We start from the raw sequence: 13,490 nt of genomic DNA, 5'->3' as shown, positions 1-13,490 counted from the left end.
TTCCGTTCTAAAAAATAAATAGAAAAATAAACAATTTGGACATGCGCACACTTCCTGACAACGATAGCGTCCGTATGCAAGTGAGAAAATAGATGAATGTATTGTTCTAGATAGTGTTTTAGATACACCAGCAACAAAATAATGGCCTCAAAACGAGCACAAATGGATAAGAAAGTAGCAGAATTAGTGCAGAAAACGAAGTGTAAGTTTCACGTTTTAAGTTACATGTTTTTTGTTATTTATATTGTTTGTTTTGTTTTTGGAATCAACGAATGCGTCTTCTTTTTTTTCCTCCCAGATTTCACTTACAGATCCAAGTTTTCTTCATTATCAAGGCAACTGTATTTTCCTTTAGCTAATATTACCTGTTTCAGTGTCCTTGTTTTGTAAAGAGCTAGGAAACAACACACTGATTTTTTTTTTTTTTTTTTTTTTTTTTTTTTTTTTTTTTGCTCATCTGTATACATGTGTACCTGTGCACTGTGCATACACGTACATATTATGTGTATACTAACAACGCACGATGTGTGTGTGTGTGTGTGTGTGTGTGTCACAATCTATCCAATTCCAACATATTATCACATCACAATTACTGAATATGTCTGTATGATTCAATAGCAAGTGGTTGAAATTTACACAGTTGCTAAAGGAAGCATTTTAATCATATTGCTATCACATGTATATTTTGTCTTGTCTATAATCCTGTGGTAATCCCTATACAGGGCAACAATCCACAATAGCGGGGTGCGCTCTAGATGACTGATGAAAAAGAAAATGAATAAATAAAACCCCTGTCCTGTAGCTATACTGAGCCTGAGGCTCACAGCCAGGCCTCAGTCCTGGTCTTGAATGACTGAGGGGAAATGGCTGAGATTATATGGTCTGGAATCTGGCTCCACAGGCGGGCAGCTGAAGGTAAGAATGAGTACCTGTGGGAGTCAGTGCGGGAAGGGTACCTGTAGTTTATCTGGGTGGCCTCGGACAGTTCTAACCGTCTGCACTAAAGTACCTTCCCGGGGCGCCACCTCAACCAAACCACCCATTATCTTGTACATCATGCTGGCCTTGGCTGCAGTGTGGCACAGTTTGAGGGGGTTGAGTTCCAGCCTGGTGATAAACTCGGTTGCACTGGTGGTGGGGCAGAAGTCATGCATACTTCGCTGATCTGATCTGCATTGTACCATCTCCAGACTGTTGCGGAGGGGGAGCGGGGAGGGGGGGGGGTGGTGGTCCCAGACTGCCACAGCATATTCTAATATGGGCCTCACAAGCCCCTTGTAGCATATTGTCTGGGTGGTGTAGGGGCATCCTCTCGGGTTCCTATACATGAAGGCACTGGTCTTGTCTGCCTTTGCTGTTGTGGCCTGGATGTGTGCTCCCCAGTGAAGGTCTTTAGACAAATCTATGCCCAGGTATTTGGCTTTCTCCACCTTCTGGAGTTCCTCATTATGCAGAAAGTAAGTGGTAGGGAAGGGCTTTTTCTTCCTTGTCACTGAGGACATGACATTTGCTGGCATTGAATGACATTTGCCAGGTCTTCTCCCAACGCTCAAGTTCATTCAGATCTTCTTGGAGGGCGTTGGTATCTGCTTGGGACCTGATCTGCTGGTATAGGACGGTGTCATCAGCAAACAGATGGATTGTGGATCTGATGTTTTGGTTCATGTCATTGCTTTAGATGATAAACAGAGTCAGGCCAAGGACAGATCCCTGAGGAACCCCAGAGGTGACTTGGCCGATGGTGGAGATGTGTCCTTCATCGTTCACTTGCTGGGTTCTGTTGGTGAGGAACTCTTTAATCCAGCAAATGTTTGTCCATGGATTCCATAGTGATAGAGTTTGAGAAGGAGGCGGCAGTGAGGCACCTTGTCAAAGGCCTACGAGAAGTCCAGCAAGATGGTATCCATTTGTCCTCCCTCATCAAGCGCTGCCGCCAGGTCATCCACTGTGAGGATCAGTTGTGATTTGCAGGATCCTCTTTTGCAACATGCTGGGCATCGACAATGATCTTGTGCTTGTTAAGGTGTGATGTGATGACACTTCAAATGATGTGTTCCATCAGTTTTCCAAAGACGAATGTCAGGGAAATGGGATGGTAGTTTGCTGGGGAGCTCCAATCTCTTTTCTTGTAAGCTGGATGGACTGTAGCATGTCACCAGACTTCAGGCGACATGTTACAGTCCATCCAGCATGTATTTGTACATTACCATCACATGCATGTGAAGTGGAACATTCATTCTGATCTTTTTTTCATTTCCAGTAAGTAAAGCAGTGATCCAGAATCTTGTGAGGCAGTATGAGGTACTGTGCAGCTTAGACAGAGGCATGGAACGTGAAAAACTGCAAGACACCCTGATGGACAAATTTGGATTGCTGGACGCTTTCCTTCTGGACAGAAGTAAGTGTGTCAAGTATATTGTATTGCTGTTTGGTTTGGGTTTTTTTAATTTTGGGGGGGGGGGTTGGGGGGGTTGTTTTTTGTTTTGGTCACAGCAGATTTCTCTGTGTGAAAATCAGGCTGCTTTTCCAGCGGAGAGCACATTGTGAGGGTGATTGCCATCGTGCAGCATTCCCGGAATGTGTATTTCTCTTACTGTTAGTGGATTTCTCAACAGAATTTTGCCAGGGACAACTCCTTTATTGCCTTCAGTTCTTTTACGTGTGCTAAATACATGCTGCACATGGAACCTCGATTTATCGTCTCATCCAACTACAAGCACTCACTACTCAAGATTTATGTGAAATATGTGTGGATATTAAGCAACATGAGCCTGGAGACAAAAATGCTTTTGCAACTTTATTATGTGCAGAATGCATGAAAAATAACTATGTGCAACAAAAGAAGGTAATTGTATTTTTAATCAATTTTCATGATTAACAACTATCGAAAATCGCAAGGGTTATTCCTCTTCTTATTTCATGAGTGATTAGTGCTGGGTGACCTGGGGATAAGAGGGTTAAGATCGAGTGCGTTTCTCAAAAACCAACATGAGCAGAACATGGAAGACGAAACCAAATTTTTTAGGTAAAACGATTGTCACACACACACACACACACACACACATACACACCCACAAAAAAAGAAAGAGAAAGAAAAATGCATTTCATGTGTGTGTGTGTGTGTGTGTGTGTTGATGTATTACCTGCTGACCACACTAATTAATGCTTTTATTTCAGTCTACCGGACCTTCAACGCCAGTGCCAGTGCTCAGCACCTCAAACCAGATGACTATGTGATAGGAATGAGCAACTTCCTGTCCAGTGATCTGGACTCAAAAATGAAGTGTAAGTTGAAAATGGTGTGTGACACAAAATGTGGGGTTTTCTTTGTTCTGACATGACATACAGGAGAAAACAAATTGTAAAATGAAACATTTCTGATAAAAAAAAACTGACTTTTTGTGAATGGAGGTGATGTTGAAAATGTCAGTTTCTGTCTGTGTGTTGTGTGTGTGTGCCCAAAATTTGGGACATTTTGTTGTCTTTATTTTGATGATGATGAATGAAAATGGTGGTGATGACAATTGACATTGCTGCTGTGGTGGTCCAGTTAGGTTTGGGATTGACAAGACTGTTCACTCATAATCAGATAATGTACCATGGCATCAGTTGTCAACGAGGCTGAGGGGAAAAGACACCTGCAATGCTGGTCATGAAATTTGAGCAACACTCCCAAAGATGCATCCATGAAGTTGATGACCCTCAACTGTGTGATCCCAGTTTTCCCGTTTGAGACCATAGCACATTCAGCTCCAGGTAGGATCTGGCCATGGGCCGAAAAAACCCACCTCTGATGGGGTTTGAACCCATGTCATCCCCATCGTCAGTCCGTTAAGCTAACCACTTCACCATGGCGGCTGGTGTGTTTCTTGTTTCTATTCATTCAAGACTAACTAAAAGTTGCCTTTTGCTCACTTGTGGTTTAGGCTTGGCACGTGAGTCTTCTGTCTTAAATTGATAATCTTGTTACAAGTCCTTATAATCATGTAGCACAGCTCTTTAGATCTCTACAAGCAAAGTTAAATTCAATAGATATTGAGGAGATACCATACATATCAATTCATTCTTATGCAGTCTTTGTCTGTTGCTTAAAAAAGACTTTTTTGTGTGTGGTCATGTTACACACATCTAGCTTGGTGTTATTTTATTAAGTTTGTGTTGCAAACAGTTTCTTTGTTGTTGTGAAGGATACAGGAAATGTGTGTGTGTGTGTGTGTGTGTGTGTGTGTGTGTGTGTGTGTGTGTGTGCAGTTTGTTTTAGCGTGTACGACTTGAATGGGGACGGCCTGCTCTCAAAGGATGAGATGTACCAATTCTTGAAGAACACCATGGTCACAGTGAGTTATCTTTCTTTCTTTGATGGGAATGTGATGGATTAAATAGTTTAACTCACTCGCTGCCATTGTCCGCATATGCAGACATCGTCGGAGAAAGCGTTGGATGCCAATGTCCGCATATGCGGACTTGGATTTTAAAAAGTCGTGCTGTCGGAGTGACGCGTCGGATGCGAAAATCAAAAGCAGATGTGATATCTTACGTCACCTCTGGTCAGCTTTTCATTCACACACGCTGCGTGTGTGTCGCGATAAGCTCAACCGCACTTGATAACAAAGCGTGCCCCCTTTCAGCTTTGTAAGTTGTTTGACAAGATGGCGTCACGGCGAAGTGTTCGACACGGTCGGAGAGGTGAAATGTTACTCAGCGTCGAAGATGCTTTGTAAATGATCCAAACTGAAGGTTCTGATGTCGAAGGAGATAATGTTGATTCTTCGGACAGTTAATTTGAACCAGATCCCGATGAACTAGAAACAGATTCGGCCACTGAAGAGAGTGTTTACAATGGAGAGGAAAGTGAGGACATTGTGCCAGCAGATGGGACAGACACAGACGACGAAACCACTGAGGAAATGGAAGATTTTGCAAGTGTTTTCACCAGTGATTGGACTGACAATTTTTCCTTTTTCCCTCTTGCACATCCCTTCACTGGCATACCAGGTTTGTCAGCTGACTGGCCAGTCAACACCCAGCCGGTTGAGTTTTTTTCTTTGTTCTTTGATTTTCATTATGTAGAGACAATATTTTTTCTTGCATGAGTGAATTTCAACTTTCTTCACCACCTGTTCATACTTCGTTGCATGCACTAGGTCTTCAGTTCCTCAAATAGTGTTAGAATGTGATGTGGAACATGTTGGTGTACCTTTCTGATGGGTGCAAAAATGCTAAAAAATACACTAAATATGGATACCGTGATCAACGTCAAGACGGTGAGTAAATACTTTGATTTTTTGCACACATATGGAACAACATTCCTTGCATACATATACTAAATATCAATTGTCTGGGTATTTATTTGGTTTTTTTACAATTTTTTCCCCATCCTATACAAACCCTGGGTTTTCAGGGATTGGCAAGGGCAAAAACTCTTGGCATGGAGTGAGTTAAATATGTACAGATAATATATACACTGTATTGTATTGTGTTGTATTTTATTGCTTTGCATTGTATTGCACTTTTTTTTCCTTTTTTTTTTTTTTTTTTTTTTTTGCATTGTGTTGTGTTATACTTCATTGCTTAGCATTGGATTGGATTGTAGTGTGTTGTGTTGTATTGTATTGTATTGTATTGTATTGTATTGAATGGTATTGACTTTTGTCACAGCAGATTTATCCTTGTGAAATTCAGGCTGTATTCTTTGTGGGGAGAGCACATACCATGACATGCAATGCCACTTCTGTTTTTTTCAATCTTGTTTTTTGTGGGGAGAGCACGTACCATGACATGCAATGCCACTTCTGTTTTTTTCAATCTTGTTTTCTGTCAGCAAGTGTTTTTGGTTTTACTGTCAAAGTGGATTTTTCTCTATATAATATTGCCAGAGTTGTCATGGGTTCTTTAACATTAATTTTGCTAATTCCGTGCTGCACACAGGACCTTAAATTATCACATCATTGAAAGGACAAGCACTGAGAACACCACACAAGCTACAGTGGAGGAGGAAATAAAGAATCCTGTTCCTTGTGTGGGACTCTTCTTCATTCGTGGGCTGCAACTCCCACATTCACTCATATGTACACGAGTGGAGTTTTATATGTATGACCATGTTTACCCCACCATGTAGGCAGCCATACTCTGTTTTCGGGGGTGTGCATGCCAGATATGTTCTTGTTTCCATAACCCATCAAACACTGACATGGATTACAGGATCTTTAACGTGCGTATTTGATCTTCTGCTTGCGTATACACATGAAGCAGGTTTGCACATATTTTGACCTGGGAAATCAGAAAAATCTCCACCCTTTACCCACCAGGTGCCATTACCGAGATTCGAACCTGGGACCCTCAGATTGAAAGTCTAACGCCTTAAGCAATCGGCTTTTGTGCCCATTATGTACTCTTGTTTCATGGTCAGGCAGATTACTGCTAGCCCCCACTCCCCATTAGCAAGCAAGTGCGTGTGTGTGTGTGTGTGTGTGTGTGTGCAAGCAGATTAACAGACATGCACACACTGCTATGACCTACAAGTATGAATATGCAAGTGCCTTTGCCTGACAGTGCCAGACTTTCTCATCATTCCTGAACCAAGTCTTTCAGATAAAGTACATGGGACTTTTGTCTTGATTTTCTGCAGAAGTCCCATGATGTTGATCAAGATGATGGTGATGACAACGTGAAGGAGCTCACTGAAATGGTGCTGAAACTGCTAGTGAGTTGCATGTGTGTGAACTGTGCAGTGCATGTGTTTGTGTGCATACATACGTGCGTGTTTGTTTTGTGTGTGTGTGTGTGGGGGGGGGGGGGGGGGGGGTGGTAGGAGGTGGGGGGGGCAGGGGGAGACAAAATCTGTTTTAACCTCTTGACTCCTGCTGACGTGTATGCTCATCAGTGAGGGGCTGTCACTTCACGGAGATAGGACGGAGCTTACAGGACAAACTCATGTCACACTGACCTCTTTTCATGTGAAGGAGTCCATGTGGTCTCGTTGTGCTTGATTTTAATGAGTTCAATTGTCATATTGTTTGTCATATTGTTACATCTTAAGACAGTCCCTCAATGGAACTGTGTAGGGAGAAGCACAGAGGGGAAGACATTAAAAATGATGGACTGACAAAACTGCAAAAAGGGTAGGAAAACTATTTACAGTGACCCAGGTTTTACAATACAACTGGCAGTCTGGAGAAATCTGGTAAACGTTTGTTGTTGTTGTTTTTTTCTGTTCAGCACCCCCAAGACTCTTCACAGAGTTGAGGGAGAAGAAGAAGAAGAAGAAGAAGAAATGATGTTTAAATCAGTTTTCAGACGCACAGGATTGAGTGGTTCATGGGAGTTACAGTTGCAGCACCAAGGGAGGAAATTCAAGCTTGAAAATCCATATTACTGCTGTCATGGGTCACTTTGCTCCCTTGACCTGTGGCAACATGACTAGATAAACTACAACTTCACAGAAAGTTAAGGATCACGTGGGACCCAACACAGTTTTCTTCTTGCAGCATGGTGTAAAGAGATGCTTTCTTTCATGTACATTTCCATATTTTACAATGAAAAAAAAAAACCAACACACAATTTTTTTTTTTTATATAAACCACCGAATTATTATTTATTTTTTCACTGAAATATTGATTTTTCAAACACATTTTTTCATACTGTTCAAGGTGTGCATGTGGCTGAAAAAGTCGTTTTTGTACTTAGTGAGAGGCCAGAGTAGTAGACTGTTTATACTTTGTGTAATTTAAGTATCTGTTTTTGTTGTTGTTGTTGTTTTGTTTCATGAAGTGTTCCTTCACTTTCTGACGTCTGTAAACTTGCTTCACTGCCTGCAGAATGTCACCAAAGCCCAGTGCTTCTTGTACACACACAAAGATGTGAAACATACTGACTGACTTCAAGATATCCTGCTTTTTCCTGGTGAACAAAGTACTGCTGTTTTTTCAAGGTCTTTGCCTCAACATAGATTTATTATTTATTCAGGTGTGGAGGAAGGAAGTCCATGGATTCCTTAGGCATAGGTGATACTACATGTTTGTGTTACAGTCCTCGCTGCCGTCACATAATTTTGGGTGAAAATCTTGGAAAATGACTGTCGTAGTTTTGACATTTTTGTAGGTGGCATGCACAAACCACATACGTTATTATGAAAACTTAAAACTGTGAGTACCTACTGGTGTGCATTGTTTTTATGTGTTCACTCTCTTCAGCGCATAGAAAACTCTCTGCCCAACTCGTCCTCAGAAAGAAATGATCTGAGCATATCACTCCCCTTTTGCAGTAGCTTTATAGGCTCCCTGTCTCAGAGAGAATGAGGTGCAAGATCAACACTGTTAGAAAGTTGTAAGCAAATTTGCCCCTTCCTGCCTCTGTGACTGCCTTCACCTCTACACCCCATCTTGCTTGTACAGTCAGATGCAGCTCCACTCTAGCTGTTTTTGTGTTCCCATATTCAAACACTGCACAGTCAGCTGCTGCTCTTTCTCTGTCTCTTGACCTTATGCTTGTAATCAGCTCCCTCTTTTGCTTTGTCAGATCTCTGCACCCAGCTGTCTTAAGTCTGGCCTTAAAACCTACCTATTTCCGAAATAGTTCGCCCCCTCCCACTCCCAGTTTCAGTTATTCAAAATGTCACTGCATTCAGAAAAATCCATATATGCTATGTGTCATCTGCTAGACAGATGGCAGACCAGCAGCATAACCCAACTTGCTTTGTCAGGCCTTGTGTGCATGCTATGTTTATGGACTTCGTGCATGCTATATTTATGTGCCGATCAGAGTGGATTTGTTCTACAGAATTTTGCAGGAGCGCAACACTTTAATTGCTATGGGCTCTTTTTCAGTGCGCCAAGTGTGTGCTGCACATGGGACCTTGGTTTATTGTCTCATCCGAATGACTGGACACCCAGTTTGGATTTTCCAGCCAAACCTGGGAGAAAGGGCGAGAGCAGAATTCGAAGTCAGACCCTCATGGACTCTGTGTTGGCAGACAAGCGCCTTGACCATTTTGCCACCTTCTGCTCCCACTTTTCTGTCTACAGTCTTCAGCTTTCTGTTGACATGAATTCTGTTTTTTCTTCCATCCCTCTGATTTAGAGATGCATGCATGTGGATGACTGGTGTGAGAGCACGGAGTTGTCTCTGCACAAGATTCACTGCTAAGTAGATACTTCGTATTCCGTATTTCTCTTTATTTGGTCACAACAGATTTCTCTGTGTGAAATTCGGGCGTCACTACACTGAGAGTGCCACCCATTTAAAAAATGTTTTTCCTGCATGCAGTTTTATTTGTTTTTCCTATCGAAGTGGATTTTTCCACAGAATTTTGCCAGGAACAACCCGATTGTTGCCGTGGGTTCTTTTGCGTGCGCTAAGTGCATGCTACACACAGTACCTCAGTTTATCATCTCATCCAAATGACTAGTATCCAGACCACCACTCATAGTGGACGGGGAGAAAATATCGGCTGCTGCGCTGTGATTTGAACCAGTGCGCTCATATTCTCTCTCTTCCTAGGCTGACACGTTGCCTCTAGGCCATCACTCCATCATTTCTGTAATTGTTGTCATATGTCCAGGACACTGACCGTGATGGAAGGGTGACCTTTGAGGACTTCAAGAATGCTGTCAATGGAAACAGACTTCTTCTGGAACTTCTGGGGCAGTGTCTGCCTGATGAGAGGGTAGGTGTTGAGGCTGTGGGGGTTATGTTGGGGGGTTGAAGGTGGGAGGGGATGGGGATAGGAATAGCATTTCTGAGCTAAAGTAGAAAGTGTGTGTATGTGTGTGTGTTGTGTGTTGTGTGTGTGTGTGTGTGTGTGGAAGTGAAACTTTCAGATGGGATGCTGAATAAGTGGTAGGACTGCCTTTAGTTGGTTAGCAACACACAGACACAGACACACACACACACACACACACACACACTTTATGAAGAACATTCAAAAATATCATTATTATATGGTTACTTTACCAAGTCAAACCAGATGATTCTTTCGATTTAGCACATCTTTTTGACGACTGCTTATCGAATAAGTTTCCACATGAAAAATTACACATTAAATTCTGTAAGCAAATACTTGGAGTACACAAAAAAGCTATGGTGCTTCCTGTGTTAGGTAAACTGGGCAGATTCCCAATAAGTTTAAAGATAATATGCCAAATTATTACATATTGGATTCACATAATTCAATTACCAGAAACTTCCCTCATCAGCAAAATATATAAGTCCATGTACCAACAAGAAAATACAACTTCCCCATGGTTGATATTTGTTTGAAAGATACTTGAAATTATAGGCCTTGATTACATTTGGAAAAACCAATTCACATTCAGTGAACATAGACTGGAATACGTCGTATATAAAAAAAAGAAAAAAAAGAAAATGAATATATCAAATACTGGAAAGATAAAAGAGAAAAATTATTAAAGCTAAAATTTTACAGTACGATTGTAGCAGAGTACAAAACTGAAACCTATCTTTTATATATATCAGATACAAAACACAGACAAGCTTTAACGAAACTCAGAATAAGCATGCATGACCTAAAGATTGAGAAAGGTAGATATTTAAATATTCCACAAGAAGACAGATTGCGCAACAAGTGTAACATCCTGGAAGACGAAATCCATGTTCTTGATCATTGTATTAAATATAAAACCTTAAGGCAACAATTTTTAAAAGATATTCAAAATTCGAATAACACAGGAAATATTCCCAGTCAGGTGATGTTAACAGATGATGAATATATACAAACAAGATTAGGAAAATTTGTTTATGAATGCTGCTGCAATTTACTGCATTAACTGGTTGATTAATTGTGTGTTTTTCATTCATTCATTCATTTACCATTACACTTGTGTCTTATAAACCTTACAGTTTCATGACAATAAAATCTATTCTATTCTACTATCCACACACTCCATAGTTTCCTTTGGTTTTACAATTCCATTGATTTTTTGGCTTTGCAACATTCTATCTGTAGGAAAATTCTAGATTCTTTTGACTTAAGATTCGATTGGCTTTTTTTGTTCTGTACCATTAATTCTTTCTTCAGGAACATTCTAGTTACTTTTGGATTTATGATTTGATGGACTTTTTTGTTCTGTACCATTAATTCTTCCTTCAGGAAAATTCTGGTCACCTTTGGATTTATGATTCCATTGACCTTTTCTGTACCATTCTTTCTGCAGGAACCCTCTACAGTTCCTGTTGGCTGTATGATACCATGGACTTTTCAGCTCTGTACCATTCTTTCTGCAGGAACCCTCTACAGTTCCTGTTGGCTGTATGATACCATGGACTTTTCAGCTCTGTACCATTCTTTCTGCAGGAACCCTCTACAGTTCCTCTTGGCTGTATGATACCATGGACTTTTCAGCTCTGTACCATTCTTTCTGCAGGAACCCAGTACAGTTGTATTTGCATTTGTATTTGTATTTCTCTTTTTGTCACAACAGATTTCTCTGTGTGAAATTCTGGCTGCTCTCCCCAGGGAGAGCGCGTCGCTACACTACAGGGCCACCCATGTTTTTTTTTCAATTTTTTCCTGCGTGCAGTTTTATTTGTATTTCCTATCAAAGTGGATTTTTCTACAGAATTTTTTTTTTGCCTCGGGTTCTTTTATGTGCGCTAAGTGCATGCTGCATACAGGACCTCAGTTTATCATTTCATCTGAGTGACTGGCGTCCAGATCACCACTCAAGGTCTAGTGGAGGGGGAGAAAATATTGATTCAAACCAGCATGCTCAGATTCTCTTGCTTCCTAGGCGGACACGTTACCTCTAGGCCATAACTCCACTTCTTTCTTTCGGCTGTATGACACCTTGGACTTTTCCAGCTCTGTACCATTCTTTCCCCATCTTGGGCGTTGTTGCTGTGTTTCAGGGTCGATGTGCCTACCTGAGGATGCTGGGAGAACCATCGATGGGCCCTCAACCTGTAACAATGAGCTCCAAGAACAGCAAAAGGGCATAGTCTGCGGCAGACTGAAAAGACTGACACAGACTGTTACGGGCTATGAACACACTACAAATTCCACAGTGGTTGGACAATGTTGGGCTGTAGAATAAGCATAGATACCAAACCCTGCAACCCAAATAATCAGTGAGAGGAATGTAGATATACATTGATTGACAGTGAAACGTTGGTATCCCATATAATTGTGACTGCTATTGATAATCAAAATTGAGTAGAAGTTTTAGTTTCAGTTTCAAAACATGCAGACTGATCTACATACACTACACCATATCTGGGTAAAGAAATTTATATTACAAGAAAAAAATGTAAAAAATAAAATGCATTTATAATTTTTTTTTAAATATAGTGTGGATGCCTGACATGAGCATAAACCAATACACAGGTCAGGCCTTGGGAGCCTAACCTAGCAGAAATGATTTGCTAAAAGGAATCTGCTGCTGGAGTGTGTTTTCTCCTTGTTGAATTGCTACATGAAAAATCAGTCTTTACATTTTCATTTATTTTTTTTTTTTTTTTTTTTTTTTTTTTTCACATATTTGAACATACAGAAATGTAAACAAAGTTCTCTACATCTGTTTGTCATGCCATCATCTTTTTCCCGACCAGTGTACTCTGATTGTGCATTGTATGATAATCACACTAAAGCACTAGATCAAAGCACACATCTTTTAACAAGAATGCCTTTCTGACAAGTCTAGTCTGATAATGCATTGATGATATTGTGCATTGTATGATAATCACACTAAGGCACAAAATCAAACCACACATCTTTAAACAAGACTGCCTTTCTGACAAGTCTAGTCTGATAAAGCTTTGATAATTGCAATGGGTCACCAAAAACCACTTCTTTAGCAAGACAACATTTGTTTTGGAAGCTGGTTGGTCAGGAAGTGAAATAAAAGGGAGTCTTTTGGTCACAAAATTACAGCACTGTTTGCATACACATAGACACACACATACACATACACACGTGCGCGCACATGCACAAACACACACACATGCATGCACATGCACACTCACTTGGGCACGCTCTCCCTCCCTCTCTCTCTGTCTCTCTCATACACACAAAACAAAGATGGAACCAAAAACCTATTTCGTTTTCTTTTAGTGTGTGTTTGTGTTGTTTTTATTTTGTACTTGAAATGCCCCCCATGCAGGTATTCTTGTGACTTTGTGGTCTCCCTTTTAATGAACAGTTTGTGGTTTTATAATGTAATGTATTTATAAATGTTTCTCACTGTAATTTTTTCCATCCTGTCTCCTTAGCCTCCGTCCATAGCCATACCGACTCATTGTTATTTGTTTTCATATGATGCTTTGCACAGATAATGTTAGGAAGGGTGTGCAGCCCACTTTTGTGGTGGACTTTTTGTTGCTCACAGAGCAAGAAGTAGGTCATGGGATGACATGGGCAGCCTACCACCGTAACTGGCTTCTCTGAGTTTGCACTGCCTTTGTTTGGACAACTTTTCGGCAGAGTTTATAGATGGATCAGTTTGAATATGTATTTGCAGATACATGACAAGAAACAT

At 40.8% G+C, this 13,490-nt stretch overlaps 1 protein-coding gene across 1 annotated transcript; it reads left to right on the top strand.

The window, feature by feature from the left end:
* Positions 1 to 64: 64 nt before the first annotated feature.
* LOC143294096 (calaxin-like) lies at positions 65 to 12,485 on the top strand. The gene is made up of 7 exons (XM_076605524.1): positions 65 to 202; positions 2,261 to 2,398; positions 3,178 to 3,285; positions 4,252 to 4,337; positions 6,629 to 6,703; positions 9,560 to 9,664; positions 11,866 to 12,485. The coding sequence occupies exons 1-7, from the start codon at positions 142 to 144 to the stop codon at positions 11,953 to 11,955; spliced, it is 663 nt and encodes a 220-aa protein (XP_076461639.1). The 5' UTR covers positions 65 to 141; the 3' UTR covers positions 11,956 to 12,485.
* Positions 12,486 to 13,490: the final 1,005 nt, after the last annotated feature.

This window comes from Babylonia areolata, chromosome 19, assembly GCF_041734735.1.
Source record: "Babylonia areolata isolate BAREFJ2019XMU chromosome 19, ASM4173473v1, whole genome shotgun sequence".
NCBI lineage: Eukaryota > Metazoa > Mollusca > Gastropoda > Neogastropoda > Buccinidae > Babylonia > Babylonia areolata.
This window is presented reverse-complemented; position numbering and strand designations above follow the sequence as displayed.